Source organism: Myodes glareolus, chromosome 9 (genome assembly GCF_982192425.1).
Source record: "Myodes glareolus chromosome 9, mMyoGla1.1, whole genome shotgun sequence".
Taxonomy (NCBI): domain Eukaryota; kingdom Metazoa; phylum Chordata; class Mammalia; order Rodentia; family Cricetidae; genus Myodes; species Myodes glareolus.
Window position 1 is genome coordinate 54,652,842 of NC_142034.1, and position 27,972 is coordinate 54,680,813.

General features: G+C 48.2%; 2 protein-coding genes and 1 long non-coding RNA gene across 6 annotated transcripts in view; 1 reads left to right on the forward strand and 2 right to left on the reverse strand.

The window, feature by feature from the left end:
- Positions 1-12,716, reverse strand: Tp53 (tumor protein p53). 2 transcript variants are annotated; one of them, XM_048448387.3, is made up of 11 exons: positions 12,576-12,716; positions 5,510-5,611; positions 5,054-5,075; positions 4,685-4,957; positions 3,713-3,896; positions 3,520-3,632; positions 2,997-3,106; positions 2,518-2,654; positions 2,359-2,432; positions 1,184-1,290; positions 1-752 (listed from the first exon to the last, which is right to left on the reverse strand). In XM_048448387.3, exons 2-11 carry the CDS (start codon positions 5,581-5,583, stop codon positions 671-673), a joined length of 1,176 nt encoding a protein of 391 aa, XP_048304344.1. In that variant the 5' UTR covers positions 5,584-5,611; positions 12,576-12,716; the 3' UTR covers positions 1-670. The 2 variants fall into 2 exon arrangements, with proteins under 2 accessions (XP_048304344.1, XP_085551277.1); XM_085695151.2 differs by lacking the exon at positions 12,576-12,716 and adding an exon at positions 6,037-6,151.
- The window catches only part of Wrap53 (WD repeat containing antisense to TP53), a 20,779-nt gene continuing 5,451 nt past the window's right edge, over positions 12,645-27,972 (forward strand). The window contains exons 1-5 of one of the 3 annotated variants that reach the window (XM_085695150.2): positions 12,645-12,785; positions 13,684-13,769; positions 13,977-14,381; positions 14,497-14,595; positions 15,363-15,474. In XM_085695150.2, coding sequence (XP_085551276.2) covers positions 13,696-13,769; positions 13,977-14,381; positions 14,497-14,595; positions 15,363-15,474 — 690 coding nt within the window. In that variant the 5' untranslated portion in view covers positions 12,645-12,785; positions 13,684-13,695. Of the gene's footprint in view, positions 12,786-12,823; positions 13,057-13,393; positions 13,770-13,976; positions 14,382-14,496; positions 14,596-15,362; positions 15,475-27,972 lie in introns of those variants that run through there. The other 2 variants (XM_048448385.3, XM_048448386.3) reach the window with 2 other exon arrangements.
- Positions 26,047-27,972, reverse strand: part of LOC146892964 (uncharacterized) — a 5,462-nt gene continuing 3,536 nt past the window's right edge. Inside the window, exon 2 of the long non-coding RNA XR_015003635.2 lies at positions 26,047-27,958. This is a non-coding gene — a long non-coding RNA (uncharacterized LOC146892964). The remainder of the gene's footprint in view (positions 27,959-27,972) is intronic.

Genomic DNA, 27,972 nt, shown 5'->3' on the forward strand with positions numbered 1-27,972 from the left:
TGATAACAAAAAATTTTATTGTAAAATAAGAGATCGATATATAAAAGGGGGTATAAAAAGGGAAAGGGGGGTGGTGGTGGTAAATGCACAAAGGCCAGGCAGAGTTCAGAGAAACTGATCCCGAACCAACGGTGGAGGAAAGAACACAGGTCTTGGTGGATACAGACCCTATGAGAGCCCAAGATAGAATCTTACAGGGTGGAGGGTGGGGTGAGATTTCATTTTAGGTGCCAGGGTCCAACAAGTGGCTGGATAGGATTTCGCTGGGCCAGCAGAGACCTGGCAACTACCAACCCATCCCAGCCACAAGGTAATAAAAAGGTCTGGAAGGGACAAGTATCACAACAGACCCTGAGGAGCAGACACGCTGATCTGCATTTTATTGATGTGGTTGTTCAAGTTGGGATCTTAGAGAACTGGGTGAGGCCTCATCACTGCACACAGCCAAGCACATGGCCAATTGTAAGCTCCAACCCCACCCCACCTACAAGAGTTTTCTTCCTCTCTTCAAGATTCTCTCTCGTGGTCAGAATCCTAAAAGTTGAGCTGGTATTCCCACTACCCTCCCCAGATACCGGTGATGACCGGATTAACCCAAGCACCCAAGTTACAAAATGGCAGGAAAGGAGGAAGGGGACGAGAGGTTGCTGACGGGGACAGGAGGCGGACGTCAGTCTGAGTCAGGCCCCTCTCTCTTGATCATTAGTTTTTTATGACGGGAGGTCGACTGGCCCTTCTTGGACTTCAGGTAGCTGTAGGAAGACAGAGGGGAGGGAGATGTGTGACAGGAGGCAGAAGCCTGGGCTTTTCTCCTTGGGCAAAGCTGGAGGCTGGAAAAATGAGAATCTACCTTTGACCACACCCCAACCACACCACGAGATAGGGTCTTGCTATGTAGCCCTAGCTGGCCTGGAACTTGGTGTGTGTGTGTGAGTGTGAAGGCTTCAAACGTTCAATCCCCTCACCTCTGCCTTCGTTACTGATGAGATTACAGGGACCATGACACCATACCTTGTCCCTCATCCCACTTTACAAGGAAACCGAGTTTGAAATGGGGAATAAGCAGGCCTCACAGGGCCCATTAGCACTTGGCAGGGTCGAGTAACCTCAGGCCCCCAAACAGCCACTCTCATCCAGCAGCAGAATGGGTCCACTGTTAGGAAAGGTTAGCCAGGTCACTCACCTGGAGTGAGCCCTGCTGTCTCCTGACCCATTCGCGTCCTGAGCATCCTTTAATTCTAAGGCCTCATTCAGCTCTGAGAACATCTTGAAGCGTTCACGACCACGGATCTGCAACAAGGGTGGAGGGAACAGAAGAATTGGGCAAAGTCACAGAACCACTTCCCTGCTGTTAACACCTTTCTGATAGCTGGCCCTCAACTTAAGATGGCATGACTTACAGTTGTTGGGGGGACTTTATGATGGGGTGAAAGCAACAGGTATTCAGTAGAAAGTGTGTATCAAATTTGGGTCTTTTCCAGTTAGCGATAACATAGAAGGATGCTCTGTTGATGCTGACGATGGACAGAAAGGCACAGCTCTCAACAGCACGATCACGAGGGGAAATTCAGTCTGGGCTGAGCTATGAGTCCAGTCAGTTAGGTGGATTAAATGCACCATGTGTGCCACCAGAAATTCAGGGCCTGGTGCATGCTAGGCAAGTATCCTGAAACCGAGCTGTGACCTTAAACCCAAATGTCCTTGTTTCGATTTCTCTCTCTCTCTCTCTCTCTCTCTCTCTCTCTCTCTCTCTCTCTCTCTCTCTCTCTCTCCAGGGTTTCTCTGTAGCCTTGGAGCCTGTCCTGGAACTAGCTCTTGTAGACCTAGTTCGAACTAGGTCTTCGAACAAGCTGGCTTCGAACTCACAGAGATACACCTGCCTCTGCCTCCCGAGTGCTGGGATTAAAGGCGTGCACCACCACTGCCCAGCTTGATTACGTTTTCCTGCAAGTTTCAAATCTGTAGCCACCTTCCTCAGTTCTGAAATGATGTGTCAACCATGCCTGGCTCTAAATGCATTTTTGACATAAGGTATTTTCAACTTACAGTGAGTTTGCCAGGACATGTTCTCATCTTAGGTAGAGGAGCACCTACCCGTATTATGTATGGTCTAAGTTGGTGTTCTCAAGTTAGGTACACTAAGACCCACTGTCTCTGAGGCATGCTGCCCACCAAGAATATGGTCTGAAGCTAAGGCCACAGCTAGAGACAAAGAGCTAAAAGAGAAATAGCATTTTGTGTGCTAGACTTGGAACTGTAACCTGGCAATAGCACTCGCTTGATACACGCAAGAGACATCAATAAAGGCAATAGTTGCTACACCTTGTATCCGCTATGGGACTCTCCCAACCTTGGTACCTTAAGGGTGAAATATTCTCCATCAAGTGGTTTCTTCTTTGGCTGGGGAGAGGAGCTTGTGTTGGTGGGCAGCACTGCGAAAAGAAAAGCAGAGGTAAGGGAGTGAATTTGGGGAGCAGCTGAACCTCTTCCTCCACCTTCTCTGTCCTGCCTGCTCACCTCGTTTAGTACTTCCCAGCGGCAGTTCTGGGCGAGGTTCTCCCTTTTTCCGGAAATTTTCTTCCTCCGTACGACGGTCTCTCCCAGGACAGGCACAAACACGAACCTCAAAGCTGTTCCGTCCCAGTAGGTTCCCACTACCCAGGATAAGAAGGGGGAAGCACAGGACAGTAGAAAAATTGGTCCTGTTCTGATGTTAGCGCCCCCCCCGCCCCCCAGTAGGAAAGTCAATCCTGTTCTGACGTTAGCCTCCCCACCCCCACCCCATCACCTGCTCCCAATCACTTTTATCCTTTCTGGAGTCAAAGCTCCAGGGACACCAAGAAGCCACAGATAAGTCCCCAAGTCAGAAAGGGAACCGAGGAGGGGCACTTCATTCATGCCAATAGAGTAAAGCTAAAGAGGGCTAGGCATGTGAACCGAGAAAGGCAGAGGCTAGGGAGCAACACGCTAGCATGACATAGCATGTGGTTTCCTACCTGGAGTCTTCCAGTGTGATAATAGTGAGGATGGGCCGGCGGTTCATGCCTCCCATACAGGAGCTATTACACATATAGTTGTAGTGGATGGTGGTACAGTCAGAGCCGACCTAGGGGAGGACACAGGACCCCAGTGAAGCCACTCCCAATCCCACCACAGGCAACCTGGAGCAACCAGGAAGCCTGTTTCAGATGTACAGTAGGGACACCCCACCTGCTCTGCACGCCTCCTGGAGAAGCAGGGATGCTGGATGAGAAGCAAGTGGGCTGGAGATACAGTACACCACTTGCCTAGCTTGTGTGCGGGACAGGACTCTGACTCTCTGCCTCCCATGTGGGTGGCCACCAACTCCCTTATGTTTCTCTTCTCCCAGAGACCCTCTTGTTCAAGTAAACCTCAGGTTGGGCATGGTAGTCCATGCCTACAAGCCAGTACCCAGGAGCCTGAGGCAGGAGGGCTGCCGCAAGGTCAACATCAGTCTGGGCTAGCAGAAATCAAACCCAACCAAACCGAACAACAGACCTCAGGTGGCTCATATGGCACCACCACACTGTGCCGAAAAGTCTGCCTGTCATCCAGATACTCGGCTCGCAAGTTTCCTTCCACTCGGATGAGATGCTGAGGGGGAGCCAGACCTAAGATCAACCAAGAATGTTAGAGGCTGGGAGACTCTAGGCAACCAATTCTAATCCCAGAGCCTGCCCCGAGTACTCACCATCACCATCGGAGCAGCGCTCATGGTGGGGGCAGCGTCTAACGACTTCTGTCATGTGCTGTGACTTCTTGTAGATGGCCATGGCACGGACACGGGTGCCAGGAGGAGGTGTAGAGCTGACCCACAACTGCACAGGACACGTTTTTGCCAGCTGACAGAATAGCTTATTGAGGGAAGGGGAGTACTGTAAGAGAGGAGAAAGAACTGGAGGTCAGGGGACTGGCCAACTCATGAACAAGGGTCAGAGTGGGGATCTCATGAAAAACACTGCCAAGCAGCTACTGAAGGCCAGGTATCGTGGGAGAGAGCAGCCAGCAATGACAGGATTGGGGTCTACACACCAGAGAGCTTAATTTCCTTTTCCTTTCTCTTTTTTTCAAGACAGGATTTCTGTGCAGCCCTGGCTGCTCTAGAACTCAGATCAGGCTGTCCTCGAACCCAGAGATCCGCTTGCCTCTGCCTCCCAAGTGCTGGGATTAAATTCCTATGCCAGCCTCCCTTTTTCTTTTCTTGAGAGAGGAATCTTACTACATAGCCAAGGATGGCCTTGAATTTTTGTTCCTTCTGTCTCAGCCTCCCCAGCGCTGAAGTTACAGGTGTGTGTCACCCCACTGGGCTCTATTTTTGTTTGTGAAAAGAAGTCATACTATGCCGCCCAGGCTGGCCTTAAGCAATCCTGCCTCAACCTCTCAGGCAGCTGGGACTACAACATATGCCACTGTGCCTAGATTCAGAAGATTATTTTCAAAAGCCAAGAAAGGAATGTGAGGAAAAGAAAAGTTTCATGTCCACTGGAGAGATGCTAAGACGAGGAAGAGGAAGAGGAAAAGCAAAGGTTCAGGGGGAAATTAAACTCTGAGACATACATCAAAGTCCACGGGCTAAAGAGGAACCCCAAAATCTAAACAGAAAAAAAAAAAAAAAACAGGCACTGAAAGGTCACATGGAAGTCAACTCCTCAGGGACACTGACCGTGCATGTGACAGATTTGGCCGTCCCTGAGTGCAGGAAGCCCAGGCGGAAACCATATTCGCCCTGGTAGGTTTTTTGGGACGGGACAGAAGATGAGAGGGGCCAGGGAGTGGTTGGTGCAGGGGTCACTGGTGCGGGGGCCTCAGTGACAGGGCCCTCTGCTGTAGAAGCTGCTGCTGACATTTGGGGGCCTTCATTTGGCTCTTCTAACCAGTTTGCAACATCCTGGGACAGGAACAGATCTTCCATGGCATCAACTGACAGCGATGTGGACTGTGGATGGGCCAAAGAAGAACCTCAATACTGTGTCTCAGTCTACCATCAGACCAGCCCGCCAAACCCTCAGCCCCCTTCTGGCCTGGTTCTTACCAGAACATTGTTTGGAGGAAGTCTGCAAGACAAGAGCAAAGAGTTAGTACCACTGACCTCCTGTTTGTGGAGACAGGATCTCGCTTATCCCAGGCTGGCCTCAAACTTTGGATACTCCTGCCTCCACCACCCAAATGTAGGGATTATAGGCACCCAACAGCATACTTTGTCCCCCTACCCTCCAGACAGGGTTTCTCTGTGTAACAGTCCTGGTTGTCCTAGAACTCATTTTGTAGACCAGGCTGGCCTCCTGCCTCTGCCTCCCAAGTTCTGGGATTAAAGACTCCACCACTGCCCAGCCCAGATGTGTGTGTGTATACACACACACACACATTTTTTGTGTACCACACCTTGTTTTAACACTACTGTTTTTGCTTTTCATAGGCCTCTGTTAGGGGATAGGGTGTTTGAATTAGGGGGTGGGTGCACTTTAGGGGCCCCATAAGATCCACTCACAGGTTCCACAAGTCTTTAAATGTCTCCTGACTCAGAGGAGGCTCGATGCTGAGGTCTGACTGTGGCTCCTCCATTGAAGCACCCAAGAAGTCAGTCAGGCTTCTGTGAGAATAAAGAGAGGACAGTCTGTGAGGGGACACCACTCCCTCCCGGAGGAGCAGGGACCAGGCAGCTCTTCTGTCTGTTCTCAGGTTGCCGCAGCCTTGGCCTGGCCTCTTATCAGATTCTCTAACCCTATACCCTTAAGGAGGCACTTTTCACCCCTCCCCCTTTCCCTTTGAGAAGGACACCTCTCTGACTCCCCCTCCACCTGTTCCCCTGGGACAGCTCCTCAACCCCTTACAAATCCCTGAAGACTCAGCAATCTCCCTAGAGCCTTCTCTCTGGGCTCTAATCAGCACTTCCCCAACTCAATCAGGGTGCTTCCTTCTACAGGAGCGAATTCCTGCTTTTATTCTTCCTCTGGCTAAGAGGTAGGCTCTTCAGGAATGCTCAACCACAGCCAGCCCATCTCCATCAAGCCATACCACGACATTCTCCAGCGAGCTTGAGCTAAGTGGTCCCTTCTCTTGATCTTCACCACCATTAGCCACGTAGCTCTTTATCTCACTTTCTCCCAGGCTGGCTTTCAAATGGCCCCGCTAGGTTACCGTTAAAAAAATTACTTCCTTATTTAAACATTTACTTATTTGTTGTGAGTGTACTTGTATGTGTGCCAAGTCGAGTGTGCCGATCACATGACAACTTGCAGGATTAGGTTTTCCCCTTCCATAATGTGGGTTCTGGGGATTTAAATGCAGGCATCAGGACTAGCTACCAGGGCCCTCTGGCTAGCCCCCGGGACATCAGATATCTCCTTTCTCTCCTACAGACACTCCTGGACAACTGCTGTGAACACTGATTACAATCTTCCTTCACTTTGATGTAGACTGAACACTTTCCCATTTACTTAGGAGTGTGAGAACTCTCTTCAGTAGGGTTATCTTACACGGTCTTGATAGTCACACTGGCCGAGGACATGGAAGGCAAAAGAGTGAGCGCTTATTAAAGATGGCTTCCAACAACCTAGTTCATCCCAGCTCTTCTGCAGTTCTCCTGCCATCAGTTAAGGCAGGCCTTTGCTGACGAAAGCAAAGATGGGGGCATCATAGCCCCTTCATTCCGAGTACTGAGGTGGTCATGGGAAGGGGTGAGGGAGGCCCAGAGCCTCTTCAGATTACTAATTAAAACTGTAGACATTTATGAGGACTTTCAGAAGCCAGGGGTTCGGAATCAGACATCTCACTCTTACTCTAAGACCCCATCTAATTTTTCATTTACTTGAGATTGGATCTTGGGGCGGAGCTCAGTGGTAGACAATTTTCCTAGCTTGTGAAGCCCTAGGTTCAGCGCCCTCTCATCCTGGCCCCAGTCATTTACATATGTGCACACACACATGCATGTAAATGGAGGCAAGCGCTGGGCATATTAAGAGTCGGCAATGTTAATATGACTGCCTCATTTGTTCTATAAGCTAGCAGGGCTCCTGTGGTACTAACTGCTCCACTCCCCATTCATCAAGTTCACCTTCTCAAGGAGCTGTGTGTGTGTGTTTTACTGGGTTGGTGGCCCAATGACTCAGTCTTCCTTAAAGATTGTCACATAGACACACCATCAAGCAGGCTATTAGTAGTAATTATGTCTTCAGTATCTCCTTAAAAAGAGCAGTTGCTACCTGGTAATGGTGGTAGCCCTCAGGAGGCAGAGGCAAGTGGATCTCTGTGAGTTCGAGGCCAGCCTGGTCCACAGAGCAAGAGCTACAAAGAGAAACTCCATCTCAAAAAACAAAACCACAAGACAAACAAACAAAAAGAGCAGTTGCCAATAGACCCCTTTGAGCAGGACTGACAGGAGGCCATGATATCAAGATTTCAGCAAGCCAAATGGGAGGGGGGGTTGGGCGTTTGGGAAAATGCTGAGCAGGAAGGCAATGAACCCCGAAGGGGCCTGCTACTTTCTGGGGCTCATCTCATTTGATCCTCAGAAAGCCAGGCAGGTAGCTATTAACAGATGGAGGAAGAATTAAGAGAATTAAATCATTTATCCTGGATCTTCAAGCTTGTAGGGGACAGCTGGTGTAGTGACACACACACCTGGAAGGCCAGCACTCAGAGGCTGAGGCAGGATGGCTGGGAGGGTTCAAGGCTTGTCTATGGCAACCTTCCAACCGCCAAACCAAAGCAAACAAACATCATTAGCAAGGCCACCACCGCTGCCTCCGAAGGAAGGGAACCAGAGAAGTCAGAAGCCACACCCAACTGTGAACAAAATTATTCTCCTTATGTTTCTTCTGGTGGGTTGGGGAGATGGCTCAGCAGTTAAGAGTGCTTGCTGCTGAGCCATCAGTTCCCAGAACCAGTCCGCATCAGGTGGCTCACAACTAGAAGCACCTACACACAACGAGAGGTGTGCACATGTGTGCACACAGAGAAAAAAACCTCTATCCATAAAAAAAAAATTAAAAAAATAATATATATAGTGGAGTTGGCAGGGTTCACTCCCAGTACTGGGGAGAAAAGGGCAAGGATATATTGTTGGTCCTAAAGAGTAACAAGGCAGTGCCAGAGATGCTGAAAGCACACATCTCACCACTCAGCAAAACCACTTCTAGGTACACTTCCTAGAGAAGTTGACACAGACTGCAGGAGCCTCGCACCAAAAAAGCACTCCTGTCAGCGTTATTCTGGTTGTGGAGCTAGGAGGAACCACAATGGGAACCGTTGGTGGGGAAAGGAATAAAACACGTTTTTGAAAAATGCTTCAGAAACCTACTGGGTGAAAAATACAATCTGCAGACAAATAGTTTATGTAAATCAGAAAATAGATGGGTCTGTGACCAGAAAAGGCACTTTCTACCAAACATGATTACCCAAAAACTCATGTTCCTGCACACACATACACCCACCCCAGCAACATATAATAAAAGCAAACCACCATTTTTAATTTACATTTATTTTCTATTTTGAGACAGTTTTTGTAGCCTGGCTACAGGGCAATTCTTCTCCTGTAGTTCCCTAAGTTTAGAACTCTTTTTTTTTTTTCTCTTTCTTTTGGGGTTTTCAAGACAGAATCCCTCTGTGAGCCCTGGCTGTCCTAGAACTTGCTTTGTCCATCAGGTTGGACCGGGACTCACAGAGATCCACCTGCCTCTGCCTTCCAAGTGCTGGGACTAAAGTTGTGTACATGGTCCAGCAAGACTACTTATTTTTTATAAACAAGTATGAGCAAAAATTCACAGAACCCGTGAAAGTCTCAGGAACAGAGTTCATGGGACTATGGCTGACCACCAGAGAAGGCTTTAGCTTTATTAAACTGGAGGGTGAGGGAGAGAGAGTCCAGCCGTTGTTTATGTAACTAAAATGTGGAAACAAGAGAAAATGTTAACTGTTTGGCAAATTTTCTTTTTTTTTCTTTTAATACTTTATTTAACTTTATTTTATGTGCATCGGTGTGAGGGTATTAGATCCCCTGGAACTAGAGTTACAAACAGGTATGAGCTGCCATGTGTGTCCTGGTTATTGAACCAGGGTCCTCTGGAAGAACAATCAGTGCTCTGAACCACTGAGCCATCTCTCCAGTCCCCAAATTTTCTTCTCTTTTCTTTTTTTTTCTTCTTCATGACAGGGTTTCTCTATAGCTTTGAAGACTGTTCTGGAACTAGCTCTTATAGACCAGTCTGTACTCAAACTCACAGAGATCCGCCTGCCACCTGGCTTTGGCAAACTTTCAGATAGCTCCATAACACTCTCCAGCACCAAGACAAAAGGCACTTGGTTCATTCTATCAGCCAAAGACAAAAAATAAGCAACAAAACAACACACCAAAACCAAAGTAACAAAATGTAAAGATGTTACTAACCTTCCCTCCTAAAAGTTTCTCAGTTTAACATTTAGGTCTGGAATGGCACCAAGCTAATAGTAACAAGTCAAAGTTACTTTTGTCCCTTCTAAGGTGACTTTCCCTAGTGAGTCATCACTTTAGCAACTTGGAATAGCCGACTTTTGGAATTTATTCCTTGCCCCTGTCTTGAGCCAGCCCCACAATGTGCTGCAGGCTGCCTTAGATTCATTCCTGGACGCCTCAACCGCCAGAGCGTGGGATTCTAGGCACTCGGCTTGCTGCAAGGATAGGTCCACACCACGAATATAACAGAAATAGAGGAAGGGAAAAGGACAAGGCGTAGTTAGCCACGTTTCTCTTTTGTTGATGCATCCACAGGACTTTAATATGAATTACAAAGTTTACTGTCTGATACCCGTGGACAAATCACATTTGGTCAAGATGGACTCATCCTGTGTTCTGTGGTTCTGGGTATGCTAGGTGAAATACTCTACCACATACATCTCCAGTTGTTTGGTTTATCTGAGACAAGGTCTTGCCATATAGCCCAGGATGGTTTCCCCCCCCCCCTTTTTGGGTGTGTGTGTGTGTGTTTTAGGTTTCCCTTGTAACTAACTGTCCTGGCCTCAGCATCCTGGGAGTTCTGGCACTACAGGCGTGTGACATCACACATGCCTGCATTGATCCTTTTCAGTGTAAATGTGGCCAAGGTCTGATTTGATAACATGTTAATTTTTGCACTTTAAAAAAAAAAATTGGGGCTGGAGAGGTGGCTCAGAGGTTAAGAGCACTGACTGTTCTTCCAAAGGTCCTGAGTTCAATTCCCAGCAACTACATGGTGGCTCACAGCCATCTGTAATGAGATCTGGTGCCCTCTTCCGGCATGCAAGCATACATAGAAGGAATGTTGTATACATAATAAATAAAAAAAAATTAACTTATTCATTTTAGGTACATTGGTGTTTTACCTGCATGTCTGTCTGTCTGTGTGAGGGCCTTGGAGCCACTGGAATTGGAGTTACAGACAGTTGTGAGCTGCTATGTGGGTGCTGGGAATTGAACCCAGCACCTCTGGAAGAGCAACCAGTGCTCTCAACTTCTGATCCAACTCTCTAGGATTCAAACTTTTTTTTTTTTGAGACACTGTCTAACTCATCCCAAATTGGTCTAGAGCTATAGAGCAAGAATAACCTTGAACTTCAGTTCCTCCCCTCTCTACCTCACAAGTGTTTTGTTTTTTAAAGACAGGGTCTCACTGGATTGCATGGGCTGATCTTGAACTGCTGTAGTATCAGACTCTGGTCTGGAACTTGAGATCCTACTTCCGGCTTCCTCGTGGGGCTAAGGCTGCTGCCATGTAACCAAGTCCCGTGCCTCTGCTAAATATTAACACATTCAGCTCCCTTTTCTTTTCGAGATAGCGTCTCACTGCATAGCCTCGGCTGTCTGGGATCTCACTATAGAGACCAGGCTGGTCCCGAACTCAGATACCTGTCAGACTCTGCCTTTCTACCGCTGGGAAAGGCTGGCTAGCAGCACCCTGTCTAGCCTGGCTCCAATACTACTAATATTTACTTGAATAGCATTTCTATTACATGGTCATAAATAAACGTCTGAAGATTTAAGCATGAATTATAGGCAATATACTACCACCTTGCACTAAATTATTCTAGGAAACTGAAGACCTCTGTAAAAAAAAAAAAGTAAACAAAATTTACATGTAAATCTACATTTGTAAGGGAGGGGCTCAGGGTCACTTTTTTGCTGTGGATTGAGATCTTTTCACTTTCAGAGGAGAGTCCATTCAAGAGATTACAAGGGCTGAGAGGCCATCTGCATAACAAACCTTGGGCCACTGGGATTGTCCGGCCTAGTATTCACAGACTTGGGTTCCCTTCACTGAAGACTCACACACACACACAAAGATAAAGGAAAAAAAAAATTTAGAAAAAAAAAAATCCCTTTTCTTCCGGTCTTTCAATCGTTCACTTATTTTAGTCCTTTCCCAAGTGCTGTGTGGAAATACTACTTCTACCTAAAATAAATAAATAAATAAAAAGGAAAAAGAAAAAAGACACCCACAATGTCTGGTGCGCGACTAGAAACTGCTCCAAAAACGCAGAACCAGGGATTCGCTTATCCTAGCCGAGTCCTGTTCTGGTCGACTGCTCTTAGGATCCCCAGGCGCCCCTGGCCAAGTCCAGCCTCTTCCGCTTTCAGGACGTAAGGAATGCGTTCGGCAAGGGAATGGCTCACCCCGAAACCGGATACTCGGTAATTCGTTTTTCCGGCACGAACAAACGACCTATCCTCGCACTCTTTTAAATAAACACCTCGTCTTTTGCAAAAATTAATAACCGATTAATCCAAAAAAACCGCGATGGATCGAGGATGGCAGTTTCCCTCAAGCACCAGCCTAGAATACATTTTCCCCCCTCTCTCCCCTCTCGTTGAGTGAGCAGTGAGCTGCTCCGGAAAAAAAAAAAAAGAAACCGGAAATGCTCCAAAAAGCGGCAGAAATGCAAATGTGGAGCCAAACAATAACAGGGTCGGCGGGCCTTTCAGACCGAGAGGGTTTGGTCGGGCCCCGAGGGCAAACACTTTGCACTAGCAATACTAACAGTTTTTCTTTGGATTTTCTTCGACAGGCAGAGTTGGGGTGCTGCTGGAAAAAAAAAAAATCACTCCACGGACAAAGGTCCGGAAGTTGCGGGACCTTAGCAGCTAGAGCTTCCCGGATCACCCCGATTTAATTAACGAATGGAGCCCGAAGTTTCATTAGGATGCTATGGGCTCTAAAGTCTTAAACTATGAGTCTCGAAAAATCTCGGATCACAGTGCTGTGTGCATGTTATTTTTGGGGTTTCTACCATCCAGCAGTGAGTAGATAAGTGTGTATATAGGGTGGCAGACAGAAAACCCCTTAGGCCGTCTCAGCGGTCCCCAAATCCCGGATCTACTTTTCAGGTCTTTGGCTGGTTGGTTGGTCCTAGCACCCCCATCATCTTCATCACATCCAACACTACATTGCTGTTCTTCCCGCCAGCCAAGCTTCCATTCCCCCCACCTCGCTGAGTCCCCCTACTTTCCCACCCCCAAACTCCACTACTCTCTCTCTAGTCTCAAATTACGCGAACCAAGAGCCGGTGACTCAGAGAGAACTCATCAGGCTCAGACAATAACTTACCGGGTCTTCAGGGAAGCGTGTCACCCTGCTGGAAAGTAGATTCCGGACTCGGATGCTAGGTGCCCCCTGGTCCCAAAAGCTACCTGCAGCCAGAACTGTGGCAGTGGACTAGCACAAAACTTTTTGGTCTGGCCACATGGGAGGGGAAAGTCCCTATCCCAGCAACCCCCGCGAGACTGCTGGCATAAAGCTGGATAGCCGCCATGACAAGTAAGGGCAAGTTATTCTGTGTGTTGAGGGCAGGAAATGGGGGGCGGGGGTGGCTGGAGGCTGTTGCAGAGTCCGGATTCTCCCTGCATTGTTGCTATCCATGCGAACGCTTTGTGAAAAATACTCTACGACAGAGTGAGGACAAAATTGGTGGAAATCGTTTCGGAAGAGCGCCGAACACTGCTCTTTTCGATCTAGCTGGATAGTTGTAGTCATCTTTCTGGCTTTTTGAAACGAGGTCTTTTTATCTAAGGCTGGACTCGAACTCCCGGTAATCCAACTTCTTTAGTCTCCTAAGTACAGGAATGAGCCAACACGGGCAGCTAAGTTTCTTGTTTTGTTTTTGTTTTTTTTCTCATCAGCTAAAATGTCGCTTTAGAAAGGCTTTTCTTAATATCTCAATCTAATGTGTTCTCCAAGATACTTCATATCACACCATCTTGTTTAATTTCCTGTACAGTCCATATCACTATCTGTAAACGTTGTTTTCACAGCCTTCAATTGCATAGCAACAAAAATTTTATGGGGATAGAGAACTTGCAAACTAAGAAGGGAGGGAGGTGGAAGGGAGGTAGAGGGGATGGAGAGAGAGAGAGAGAGAGAGAGAGAGAGAGAGAGAGAGAGAGAGAGAGAGAGAGAGAGAGAGAGAATGGAAATCTTATTTTGAGGTTGCTTGACTCGACAAGAGATTCAAGAGGGGCAAAAAAATGTAGAAACTAAGCACCCTCTGCAGGTTAGGGAGGGTAGGTACCTTAAGAATTACCCCAGCGGACGGTAGGGGGAGCTCGTGTACTTTTCGCCGAGACCGAGAGTGTAGACTACAACTCCCAGAAGCCTCTAGGAATAGTCTAGCGCTTGAGGGTTGGGCAAACTCGTGCCTTCCCGCCTCGCCTCTCAGAATCTAATCGGGATGCAGAGAGCCAATCGGAAGGTGACCCGAGTCCCGCGAGAGCAAGAAGCATTAGCGGCGCGTAGCGACACCAGGTGCTTTGCTTTCTGCATTGGTTTCCCGGTATTTGCCCTCGGTTTTGGGGTTCGGCTAACTCTTCCCCGAAGAGGGAGGCAGGCGCGGTGGGTCTGTGCCGTCCTGCGTCCGGATCCCTGGGAACTTTAATGCCATCTGGTTTCAGCAGCTGATAGCCGGTGCAAACACGGCTTGCCCGGCCCCTGTCCTCCCCGCTTGCTCTACAGAATGAAGACATCGGAGGAGCGACTATCATCAGCTCCGGACAGCAGCATCCCTTCTGACCAGGCTCCAGCTCTGGTGCCCCAAGGTTCCCCTGTGGATAAAAATACAGACTCCGAACTGTTACCACCGCCTTGCAGTGGAGATGAGCAATGCCAGATAGCCACAGATTCTGTGGCTGACTCGGTCGTGTGCCCGGAACCACAACAAGGGAACTCAGTTCCTCTCTCCTCCGCTCCCTCGGAAGTAGAGTTTAGTACTCCCGGTGAGTTGAGTCCTCGAATCGAGGAGCAAGAACTTTCTGAAAATGTGAGCCGTCCTGTAGAAGAAACGAATCAGCCTGCCTTAGAGTCAGGAGAAGCCGTGGAAGGTGTGTCTGAAGAACCCGATCCAGTGGACGAGGGGGACACGTAAGTGACTCAGGAATTGATGTTGGACTTGTGGAAACGGCAGCCACCAGTCCTCAGCTCCATTCCAGACCCATTTTTCTCTGACGACCCGTTTGTTTCTCCATGTCCTTTCCAGCTTTTGGAGCTACAACTTCTCACAGGTACCCCGATACCTCAGTGGTTCCTGGTCCGAGTTCAGTACCCGCTCGGAGAACTTCCTGAAAGGTTGTAAGTGGTAAGTACAACGGGGTGGGGATATGGCCACCTTCGGGATTTACATTTTAAAACCCACCCTTACTTGGCCCGTCGTGGTGGGACAATCCTGTAATCTCAACATCTGGGAAAAAAGAGGAAGGACTGGAAATTCGAGGCCTGCCTTGTCCATAGAGTGAGACCCTGTCTTAAAGTAAAAACAAAAACAAGGGTGGGTGGTGGTGGTGCACTCAGGAGGCAGAGGCAGGAGGATCTCCGAGTTCAAGGCCAGTCTGGTCTACAGTGGGAGTGCGGGACAGCCAGGGCTACCCAGAGAAACCCTGTCTCAGAAAAACACAACAAAACACTAAAACCCAGACAAACCACAGACTTATCTAGGGGTGCTTAAGGAGTAATAGAATACTGGCAAATACCGAGACTAGGGTTTTTTTTTTTCCTTCCTTTGCCCTGTTGATCTTTATTTCCATTTCTGGGACTGTGGATTTAGCCTAGTGTGTCCAACATGCGAGCCTGGACCTCACCACTAAGCTACCTCCTAGTCTTATCATCATCATCGCCATTATTATTTGCTTTATTTTGAGATAGGGCCTTACCAAGTTGCATGAACTGGCCTGCCTCTTGAGCTCCTCAGCCTCAGCCTCTCAAGTAGCTGGGGTTATAGACGTGTGCCACCACCCTCCGCATGAGCTGTTGACTGGGGTTTTCTCAAGGGCATATGTACTCAGGTAGCCCTAGCCCTACACTTGGAAATCAGGTCTGCTCAGTTTTCTAATTCTCCCATGTTTTTAGGGCTCCTGATGGTTCCTGTATCTTGACCAATAGTGCTGATAATGTCCTACGGATTTACAACCTGCCCCCGGAACTGTACAGCGAAGGAGAGCCGGTGGAATATGCAGAAATGGTAAGGGGGAGGGCCTGCCTTCGCCCCTTTGCCAGCCCTCTACACTAGAGCCCTTCCTGCAAATGAAGACAGTGTGTTCACAGGTGACCTGTTCGCAGACAGGACTTTCCTCCACCACGGATGTCCCCATGTGTTATTTTCTGGCTTGAAATTTGAAGTCATTTAGAGAGAAGTCAGCCCGTTTAGTCAGGAGTCTGTGTTTTCTCTGGTCAAGTAATGATGTCTGTGACAGTGTGTGTCTAGGTGGTTATCAAATGGTTAACCACCTGCTCGGGAGGTGGCTCAGTTGGTAGGTGCTTTCCTAGCATCACACACGAAGCCCATGTTCAAGCCCCTTCACTGCATAAACTGGGTGTGTTGGCTTACTCTTGTAATCTCAGCCCTCTGGAGGTGGAGGCAGGAGGATGAATTCGAGGTCATCCTCAACTGCACTGGCAAGACCTAGGCCACTGTGTTTGGGCTGGCTCTTACAGAAGTAAGTGACAGATGAAGACTTTGAGAAAAGATCTTAATGTTAACGTAGAGAAGGCTGGCCTCAAAGTAGCCATATAGCCTAGGATGGCCTTGAATCCCTGATCTGCTGGCTTCACCTGTAAGTGCTGAGGTTGCAGGGATGTAGCACTGCTGCGTTTGCATGAGGCTGAGGTTGCAGGGATGTAGCGCTGCTGTGTTTGCATGAGGCTGAGGTTGCAGGGATGTGGTGCTGCGTTAGCACGAGGCTAGGTTGCAGGGATGTAGCGCTGCATTTGCACAAGGCCTCGTCTCTTTAAGGAAGCAGGAAAAAAATAACTGCTTTGAAGGTAAGAGACAGGCAGGAGAGGGTGACTAGGACACACTGCTTCAGCCTAGGGGAGTAGCTCTGTGCCTTCGTATTTACCTAGTATCCAAGAGACCTTTGGTTCAGTTCCCAACACTGCAGAAGACAGCAAAAACCCTGCAGAAGTGGGATGTCAGGGAACACTCCTTTAATTCCAGCACTCAGGAGGCAGAGTCTGACGAGTCTCTTGTGAGTGTGAGGCCAGCCTGGTCTACAGAGTGAGTTCCAGGCTAGCCAGGGGGCCACATAGTAAGACCCTGTCTCAAGTCATAAAACAAAAGCAGCCTTGCAGAAGCTAGTACTTTAGAAGTCCTGGTCAGGGAGGGGCAGTTGAAAAGGAGACTCCGCTGAGGCCTGACGATAACAGCTACATGATGTGAAAAAGCTTGCAGGAAGAGGCAGCAGTAAAACAAAGACCCTCAGCTGGGAAAGCTCCATGTGTTCACAGAACAGAAGGAATGCAGGTGTCGGGGGAAAGGGGGTTAGGGGTGGAGAGGTGACTGGCAGCCGTGTAAGGGATCTTGGGGGAAGGCCTTTTGGAGTCTGTTTGAAAGTTTCAAAATGATAATGAGTGGACCGGCTGAGCAAGAGTGCAGTTGAAGGTGTGTGTGTGTCTTTTGAGGCAGGATCTTTTTAAAGATTTATTTTTAGATTTGTATGTGTATGTGTATGTATAACGTGTGTTCATTACCCTTGGAGGTGAAAAAAGGGCATTGGATCCCTGCAGCTGGAGTAATGGTCATCTCAGACTTCTGTCCAGTACTCAGGAGTTTGGGGCCAACCTGGTCTACATAGTGAGTTCCAGGACAGCTAGGGCTACTAAGTGACACCCTGTCTCCAAAAACAAATCCAACAACAACCAACCCTTCCCCTCCCCGAAAAGAATAAAAAGGAACTTAACTTAGGTTCCCTGGAAGAGCGGTACCTACCTGTTCTTTTTGTTTTGTTTTGTTTTTTGAGACAGGGTTTCTCTGTGTAGCTCTGACTGCCCTGGGACTCATTCTGTAGACCAGGCTGACCGCGAACTCACAGAGATCCTCCTGTCTCTGCCTCCCAAGTGCTGGGATTAAAGGGGTACACAACCACTGCCCAGCCACCTACCCGCTCTTAACTCCTGAGACTTCTCTCCAACCCCGAGAGAAGTGGCGTCTAATACACAGAAGCCGAGGAGTCATGATAAATGGTGCTGAGAGGAGTTAGGAGTCTTTAGGGGGTGACCACAGAGAACACAAGGGACCCAGATAAAGGCCCTTCCAGAGGAGAGATGGAGGCAGAAGTCGGTTAAAATGGGTAAGGGAAAAAGAATGGGCAATTATTTGGAATTGTGCTATGGGAAGGAAGGGAGCCAAGAAATGTTTTGATTACTGATCTACATCTCCAAGCCAGGAAATGGATCAGTGATAAGAGGGATGTGGAGCCACGGAAGGGGTTGCTAGGTGGTGGTCCTGTGCCGGGGTGGTCCTACAGAGAGGGAGGAATAGCTGAGACTTTGTCATCTATAAAGAAAAGATTTAGCTGGATGTCCCGGACCAGGGTTTGTAATCCCAGCACTAGGGAGCCTGCCTAGTCTAGTTACATAGTAAGTTCTGGATAACTAGCACCCTGTCCTCCATTAACAAGTAACTCTGTCCCCTGTTAACAACCAGCATACCATCCCCCTGTTAACAACCAGCACCCCATTCCCTCGTTAACAACCAGCCCTCCATTCCCCCATTAATAACCAGCACCTCATTCCCTCGTTAACAACCAGCACCCCATTCCCCCCATTAATAACCAGCACCCTATTCCCCAATTAACAACCAGCACTCTGCCCCCCGTTAACAACCAGCACCCTGTCCCCTGTTAACAACTAACCCTGTGCCCACTAACAACTACCTCCTCGTCCCCCATTAACAACAAGCACCCTGTCCCCCATTAACAACTAACACCTCATCCCAAACCACTGAAAGAAGGGAAAGATCTCTTTCTAGGCATTGTGTGCACCTGTAATCCCAGCATTTGGGAAGCTGAGGGGGGAGAATTGGGAGTTCAGGGTAACATAGGTTATATTCCAAGACCATGTCTCACAAAACCAAGGGCTGAGTGGTAGTGCTGGGAAGTCTAAGATTGAAGAGCAGGATTGTAGAAACAGTTTCTTCCATCCCCATGCCCCTTGTTGAGCCTCTACCACAAAGCTAAACTGTTGACCTCTTCCCTGTACTACATAGCCACAGTCTTATCTGGAGACCCCAAACTCATGACCTCGTTTAATGCTCTCTTTTGAGACAGGGTATACTTTATAAGACCTTGGCTGGTGTGAAACTCTCATGTAGACCATATAATATGTATGATATTTTCCCTATGTGTGTATATATATACCATGTGTGTACCTGGTGCCTGTGCACACCAGAAGAGTCTGGGAACTAGTTACAGATGGTTGTGGTCTGCCATGTGGGTACTGGGAATCTAACATAGGCTCTCTAGAAGAGCAGACCGTGCTCAGTCACGAGCCATCTCTGTAGACCTTTTTTTATATTTTTGAGACAGGGTTTTACTATGGAACCTTGACTGGAACTCACTGTGTAGACCAGACTGGCCTCAAACTCACAGAGATCCTTCTATGACTGCCTCTGGATTTTCAGCTTCCCCACTAAGATAAGGTCATATCCCTAGATTGGCCTTGAACTTCATAAGTAGCTGAGGATAACTTTGAACTCCTGATTTTTTTTTTATGCTTATACCCTGCTTGTAAACATAGATTTAAAAAAATAAAAACATTTGTGGGTGCTGGAGAGATGGTTCAGTGGTTAAGAGCACTGGCTGCTCTTCCAGAGGATTTGGGTTCAATTCCCAGCACCCACATGGCAGTTTACAACTGTCTGTAACTCCAGTTCCAGGGGATCTGGCTCCTCATACAGACATACATGTAAGCAAAACATCAATGCATGTTAGAGAGAGAGAGAGAGAGAGAGAGAGCGCCAGGCGATTGTGGCAGATTTCTTTAATCCCATTTAATTCCAGCACTTGGGAGGCAGAGGCAGGTGGATCTCTGTGAGTTTGAGGCCAGCCTGGTGTACAGAATGAGTTCCAGGACAGCCAGGGCTGTTACACAGAAACCTTGTCTTGAAAACCGAGAGAGAGAGAGAGAGAGAGAGAGAGAAGGAGAGAGAGAAAGAAAAGAACCTTTGTGTTGGGGCTGGAGAGATCAGAGGTTAAGAGCATTGCCTGCTCTTCCAAAGGTCCTGAGTTCAATTCCCAGCAACCACATGGTGGTTCACAACCATCTGTAATGAGGTCTGGTGCCCTCTTCTGGCCTGCAGGCATACACAGACAGAATATTGTATACATAATAAATAAACAAATTATTTTTTTTTTTAAAAAAAGAACCTTTGTACCTTTGTGTCTTTGTGTGTATGTATGATCTGTGTGTGTGTGCATTTTGGGACATGCAGAGGTCAGGAAACAACCCTGGGTATTGGTCTTTGCTTTCCATGTCCTTTGGACAGGGTCTCTTGTTCACTGCTACATGTACCCTGCAGGTTTCTGGGGATTGTCTTGTTTCTACTTTGTATCTTGTCATAGTTCTGAGATTATGGGCAGGAGCTACTGTATCTGTCTAAGTGGGTTGTGGGAGTTTGAACTAAGGTCTTTCCCCCTGAGCAGCCCCCAAACCATTTCTCCAGCCTATAAATAGGTTTCTGATGAAGCTGAATGGATAACTGTAAAAATAGAGTAGGTGAACTTTGGTTAGAGATGGTTAGATGATGGTTAGAGATGGTTAGAGATGGTTAGAGATGGTTAGAGATGGTAGTGCCACTTTGGTGATGACACAGCCCACGCGTGGCTGTGGAGCAAGTGGCAGATACCAGCTGAGGGGAATGGCTCTAGTTGCTGAGGAAGCGTATCCCCGGCACAGGACAGGCCCACATGTGGGATGAAGCCATTGCTTCTTTTCAGCAGTATTTTGTCCAGTGCTTTTGTTCCTTTGGTTTCTGTTTGTCTGGTACATGTTAGGTAGGCACTTGACCACGGAGCTGCAGCCCTGGTCCTGTCTTCATGTTTTCTGTTGTGTGGTTGTTTTTGTTGTTCAGTTTCAGAGACATTTGAGTTGCGCACATTGATGTTAGTTACACAGCGAGAGGGGGGTTGCAGAGAGAATGAAAAGGCTCAAGGACCTCTCTCGTGCAGGGTGGTCTGGCCAGGCTCTGAAAGACAGAGCAGCAGAGAAGGGAGAGTCACGTCCTCTCAGGCTGGACGGAGCCTTGTGGTGGCTCACAGGGACTTAGTCTTCATTTTGTGGTGTCTCATTGCATCTCTCAGACTGGACTCAAAGCTGGGCGTGGTGGCAGAGACGGGCGGATCTCTGTGAGTTTGAGGCCATCCTGGTCTACAAAGCAAGTTTCAGTACAGCCAAGGTTATACAAGGTTACTTTGTCTTGGAAACAAAAAACAAAATAAACAAACAAAAAGCAAAAACAAATCTGGACTCAAGGAGTCTTTCTGCTTCGGACTCCCCAGTGACAGCGGCTGTAGGCATGTGTCACTCTGCCGGCCTGGGTCAGTGCGCTTTTGTTGAACATTCTGTGAACAGCATATTTTATGTCCTGAGGAGTGGTCAGGCACAAAACAGGCAGAAGTTCCTGTCCTTAGGAAGCTTGTGTTTTGTGGGAAGAAATAAGTATGAGCCAGGCAGTGGTAGCGCACACCTTTAATTCCAGCACTCGGGAGGCAGAGGTAAGCAGATCTCTGTGAGTTCGAGGCCAGCCTGGTCTACAGAGCTAGTTCCAGGACAGAAAGAAATAGGTATGAAAGAGGCAGCAAAGTAAAATGTTACCTGATAAATGCCACAGAAAGAGTAGAGCAGGGAAGAGCAGCTGGATCCTAAGCTACAGCGTTAAACCGGGTGATTAGGCCAGGTGTAGTGGTGCACACCTTTATTTATTGATTTATTTTTGTAATGTACATGGTGTTTTGCCTGTATGTACGTCTGTGCCGTTTGCATGTCTGGTGCTCACAGGTGCCAGAAGAGGACACCAGATTCCTTGGGACCGGAGTTACAGATGGTTGTAAGCCACCACATGGGAGGTAGGAATTGAACCCTAGTTCTCTGGAAGAGACCACGTGAGTGCTCTTGCCTGCTGAGCCACTTCTCCAGTCCCACATGCTCATTGAATGCCAGCACAGAAGGCAGAGGCAGGTGGATCTCTGAGTTCAAGCCAACCAGGGCTACACGGTGAGGCTCTGTTTAAGACAGCAATGAAAGATTCTGTGAAGGAGACCTCGCTGTTAAGATGACAGACATCTAAGCAGAGACCTGAAGGAATACAGGGGCGAGTGACAGTGGTATCTGGAATAGGACAGTGAATGCATAGTTCCTGTGGACATGAATGCTCAAGAGTGAGCGTAGGGAGGGCCGGAGAGATGATGGCTCAGTAGTTAAGAGCACTGGCTCTTCTTCCAGAGGACCCGGGTTCAATTCCCTGAACTCACATGGCAGCTCACACTAGTCTACACACTCTAGTTTGAGGGGATCTGATGCCCTTCTCTGGCCTTCCTTTGTGGGTACCAGGCACACGTGTGGTGCAGAGACATACAGGCAGCCAAAAATACTCATGTACTTCTCCATTTTTTTCCTCCCCCAAGACAGGGTTTCTCTTTGTAGTCCTGGCTGTCCTGGAATTCTCTGTAGACCAGTCTGGCCTTGAACTCACAAAGCTCTACCTGCCTCTGCCTCCCAAGTGGTGGGATTAAACATCTTTAAAAAAATTATAGGCTGATAAGAGGACCCAGGAGGTCAGAGTGCTTGCTGAGCAATCCTAACACCCGAAGTAGGGGAGAATGGAGATGTAGGTTGATATCAAGAATTGGAGGGTGCAAAGAGGACAGGGATTTACCCACTCGGTAGCCATTTGCCTGGCGTACAAAGCCCTGGGTTTGGTCCCCATCTATAATCCCAGCATTAGGGAGATGGAGGCAAGAGGATTGGAAGTCCAAGTTCACCCTTGTCTAAATAGTGAAATAAGGCCTACCTCCGGCTTAAAAGTGAAAAAAAAAAGCAAGCAAAAAAGCAACCCGTAGGAAGGCTGAGTCTCAGGGTGAAGTGTGACAAAAAGGGACACGTAGGCTAATACCAAGATCTCCAGGGACTGCTGGGGCTCAGAGAAGTCAAAGGCGAGGTGACATCAATCTGCACACATGCTGGTGCAGAAGTATATACTGAGGAGGGGGGGGAACCAGAAAGCCTTGCAGCTCAGGAGGGCATGGGATAGCCAGGGCCCGGCAAGTTCTGGAAGGTGAATGGGGTTCCAAGAAGAGGAAAAGAAGGGTGATTTTTAGATCCTAGAGTATGAATATTGGAAATCCTTAGCTAAGTAAGGATTTGGGGGAACTGATAGGAGTAATTTAAGACAGATTCGGGTATATGGAATAGCATGTGTGTCAACGTAATGCTAGGTAAGCCAGAAGACGGGGCTTCTCTAGTGCCTGGGGATAGTGGATATGTTTGTGCTTGCCTTTTGTTTCTGTTTCTGTTTTTTTGTTTTTCAAGACAGGTTTTCTTTGTATGTGCCTCACTGTCCTGGAACTCACTCTACAGACTAGGCTGGCCTTGAACTCACAGAGATCCACCTGCTTCTGCCTCCAGAATGCTGGGATTAAAGGCATATATTACCATGCCTGGCATTATTATTATTATTTAATTTTCTTTTTCTTTACTTTTTTTTTTTTTTTTGTCTATTTCTGTATGTGTGAGTATAGGTACCCACAGAGGCCAGGAAAAGGTGTTGGATCCCTCGGAGCTGGATTTATAGGGAGTTGTGAGCTGCCTGGCATGGGATTGGGAACAGAGCTTAGGCCTTCTGCAAAAGAGCAGTGTATGTTCCTAACTGCTCAACCATCTACCAGCCCCGAGAGTTTGTCTAGCTGTCTTGTTTGTTTTGAGTCAGTCTCCATGTATCCCTGGCTGGCCTGGGACTTACTGTGTACCAAGTCAGGCAGAGGTGTCAGCCATGTGCTGATCCTCTTTGGCCTCACATGTGCTGGGATTGCATGTGACATCTTGACTGACGAATGTTCCCGTGAGTCTTCATGGCTTCCAGAAAGAAGGGTGGCCAGGTGCTAAATGGCTGCCTAGATCAGAGGCTACAGATATGTGAGTTCTGGGAGAAGGTAAAAAGCCCTGGTTCCTAGGCAGACACTGGGGGAGTCTGAAGACCAAAGGCTTTGGTATAGTAGAGAGGCTGCATCTGGCGGGGATGGTTAGACTCTGGGATATAGGGGCTCGGTTATGGAGAAACAAGGACGCTGAGGTGTGGTTAGTTTTCTCCTTGCTGTGACAGTATCTTACAGAGCAACTGAAGGAAGAGTTGCTTTTGGTCACAGTTTGAGGGTACAGTCCACCACTGCAGGGAAGTCATGGCGTCGGTCCCCCGTCATCAGTCAGGAAGCAGGGAGGTGTGGGAAGCTTATATTCCACACACTTTTATCCTCTTTATCCAGCTCAGGAGGACCCAAGCCTATAAAGCAGGACTGCTCACGTTTAGGGTGGGTCCTGCTGTATCTATCAGGTAATCCAGTCCAGAAATCCCCTCACAGACCTGACAGGTTTATCTCGTAGGTGGTTCTAGGTCCTGGCACGTTGATCATCAGTGTTAACTATCACGGTAGAGGCCCTCCACAGGCCAGCCTGGTAACACATCACCAGAATTGTTGGATCACCAGAATTCACATAAAGATGGAAGGAGCGAACCAACTTCACAAATTTGTCCTCTGACCAGTGTGTGTGCACTGTGACATATTGTGTGCACGCTTACACACAATAATAAACTTTGAAGGGGCTGGAGAGATGGCTCAGAGGTTAAGAGCACTGATTGTTCTTCCAGAGGTCCTGAGTTCAATTCCCAGCAACCACATGGTGGCTCACAACCATCTGTAATGAAATCTGGTGCCCTCTTCTGGCCTGCAAGCACACATGCAGACAGAACACTGTAAACAAAATAAATAAATAAATCTTTTAAAAAAAATAAACTTTGAAAACTATTGGCCATCACAACCCTCTGGGAGTGCAACTGCGTGGCAAGAGTGCTTGCCTCGCGTGCTTGAGGCCTTACGTACAGGCATACAGAGACATGGGAAGGAGAGAGAGAGAATAGGAGAGAATAAGATCCTGCAGTGGTGGCTCATGCCTAAAATCTCAGCATTTGGGAGGCTGGGGCAGAAGGGCTGGTGTGAGTTCAAGACCAGCCGGGGCTGTGTAGTGAGCTTTAAGCCATTCTGAGCTATAGATGAGACCTTGCCTCAAAACAGAGAGCCACCACTGCCTGCCACTTTATAGAACTCAGCCCTTGAACTTTATTGTCATTGTTTCTGAAAGCCGTGTCCAAGTACGGGAGCCGATTATATGCTTGTAACTCTGTAGTACATGGTTTTGTTTCCTGCTTTTTCCTTCTCAACAATAGTGTGCTGAATGTTTCTCACTGTGGTCCAGGCTTCCTAGTTCCTGTGTCTAATGGCGTTTGTTGAGTGCTTTTGGTAGGTTTTGTTTAAAAAACCGAAACAAAAACCTTTTCTTTCCTTTTGGACATTTGGGTTTCTAGGATTTTAGTAGCATACATTATTCTGCAGATAGCCAGCTGGTGTGGCCAGTGTCCATGTAGTCGACTCAGGAGGCTGAGGCAGGAGGACTGAGGTCAGAGCAGCCTGGCTGTGCAGCGCTGTTCCAGCGGCTTTCTCCTAGTCCTTTAAGTTAAGTCTTTTCCTTCCTTCCTCTCTTCCGTTTGTTTCAGGAAGCCCCTTTGTTTTCCTCTCCTCTTCCCCTTCTCTGCTTGTTTGTTTTCTGTGGGTTTTTGTTTTGTTTTTGAACTCAGAGAGCCTCTGCCTCCCTAGTGCTGTGATAAAGACAGACCTGTCTCACCCAGCAGAGATGCGAAGTCAGGTTCTTCCATGAGATTTTTGTTTGTTTTTGTTTGTTTTTCAAGATAGGGTTTACTCTGTAGCTTTGGAACCTGTTCTGCAACTAGCTCTTGTAGATCAGGCTGCCCTTGAACTCACAGAGACCCGCCTGCCTCTGCCTCCTGAGAGCTGGGCCTAAAGGTGTGCGCCACCACGGCCTGGCCTCTTCCATGAGATTTTAAAAAACACATTAGCTCAACAGTCTGCACATGTCTCTGTGTAGATATTTCTCTGTGTATTAATGGTTTATGATACAGAAAATATTTTCAAAAATTTCTTACATTTTCTTGCTTTTAGCACTATGTGGCTGAAATTGGTCTATTGCAACCTCATTTTTAAAAAGTATTCTCTCTGACTTTTCCCCCTACTCCAGTTTTGGGGTTCAAACCCTTGCTTGGCTTCTATACATGTTTGCTAATCAGAGCTATGTCGCCACCTCCAACTCCTCTTTTTGACGGAGTCTTAGTATCCCAGACTGACCCTGAGTGACGCTGTGATCTTCCTGCCTCAGCCTCCCACGTGTGCCGTTAGTTCTAGCTGAGCCCTCTCACTTCTCATGTCTGAGAACTCACTGCTTGAAAATGGATGAAATTCGTGTGACTGGGGCAGCATGCTTGCCTCGTGTATGAACACAGTTTGGGAGACAGTTGGTCCTCTGTCCATGCTTCTGGCGTCTGTATATCTGCAGGGTGAGGGGAAGGCCGCGGCTGGGTGCACAAATAAATAGATGAATAAATAAACAGAACCCAGGGAGTCTATCCTGAACATGTTTGGAACTTTTCTTCCCTTGTTACTACACGTCCTACACCACCGTGAAGGACAGCAGCTCTCAAGGCGTCATTTACATTTTATTAGTAATGAAAAGTGACCTGGAGGTTGGCGCATCTGAGAGGGGGGCGTAAGCTCTGCAGATCCTGCCGCATACACACGGTCCGTACGACTGACCACAACAGCTTTGGTGTTGTGGGGGGGGGTCCTGGCATCAGCGCCTCTTGGGTACTGAGAGATGACTGAATTCCTGTATACCTGTGTGAAATAGCTCCCTCTCCCTATGTAGTGTCCCCTCTTACTGTCTCCATCTTTTCACAGAGCTTTCTAGAACTCCCGACTTGTTCTCGCTGCCACTCTGGCCCTCTCCAGAGACCTTGCATCTTTCACACCTTTTTCAGATTGGGGGTGGAGGTGTCCTCATCCCCAGGGCTAGAGCTAGGCAATTGTTCTTTTATCCTTGCAAAGTCTGTTCTGATTCTACTTCAGAGGATGTTGGCTTCATAGCCTTTCTGTGTCTCATAAGTCCACCACCATCTTTGTGGCCTCAGCTATCCAAGCCAGAAACCGGGGTCTCATCCTGTAATCTTCCTAACGCTCCACATCATTGAATTACCAGGTCTCATTAAGCCTGTCTAATCTTTCTAATCGCCCTCTTCACTCCTTTAATTCACGATCTGATTATTTTGGGTGTTATGTTACGGCAACAGTGTTGCTGTCTCCATTTGCTCATGCAAACATTACTTACTGGGGCTGGAGAGGTGGCGGGGTGGTTCAGAGTGATCCTGCCGAGGATCTGGGTTCAGTTCTCAGTGCCCACATAATGGCTCCTAACCACCTGTAACTCCAGTTCCAGGGGATCAGACACCCTCTTCTGACCTCTGAGGGCTCTAGGCACGCATGTGGTGTGCATACACACATGCAGGCAGAGCACTCATACATGTAAAATGAAAGTAGGCAAAAGAGCAAATCCTTCGCCTGTGAGCTCGCCCTAGATGTTGAGCGGACAGTGATGAGCAGGGCCGATGGAGCGCTTGGGAACGTGAAGCAGGGAGGGTGCACGGGAATGGGCAGCGTTTCAGAGGACCTGGAGGGATTAGATTCTACCGGGGAAGTCACAGGGGGAGGGGAAGGAATAATGCTAAAAACAAAGACTAGTTCTGGAAAGCCTGTGGCTGGGAACATATGGAGTTGCTCTCTCATGAGAATCAAAGTGGTGGATATTGTGGGTTTTTTTTTTGTTTTTTGTTTTTTTTTTTTAAGGAAGTGGGCTGAGATGAGCCTTGGTAGCTGAGGTGATGGAGTCTCTGGAACATCTTAGCCAGAGAGTGATACTCTGTAGAACCCCAGCGTGGAGATGGATGGGTGGTCCGAGAACACTCGGGCTGTTGCAGAGGTGCTACCAAGGAGGCAGTGGTTTGTCATAGGCTATCAGGAGAGGACTGAGGGGGAGAAGACAGATTCCAGGGAGCCCTGGAGGGGAATTGGCAAACCCTTGTGTTGGGACAGACCTGGAGTAGAAAGGAAGACGGTCGAGGACGGGTTTTGTTCTAGTTTGTTTTCTGCCGTGATCGAGACCGGAGAGCGACACTGCCTCCTTCCTGTCTGTTCCCAAGCTTGTGGTCAGTTCTAGGCTCACCACCCACAGCAGGCTGCACCTTCCTGCATCAGCCAGCATCAAGAAAATGCCCACAGGCCTCCAGTACCTACAGGGCATCTGTGTGACTCCAGAGTTCCGGCGGGTTGACAGCTGGAGCAGCTGTGACAGGTGCACAGACGAGACTTCCAAACCGGTGTGGGGCCCCGGAGCAGCAGCTGTGTCTGAGGTGCCTGTGGGATCCGAGTGGAGCTGTCCCCCGGATAGTCGGCGGTAGGATTCAGGCTGATGGGGTGGAGATGAAGTCATGGTTGGTGATGTCAGCAAGTAGCTTACGAAGGATCGGTGTCCATACTGTTTAAACATTGTATAAACTGCGAAGAAGAGA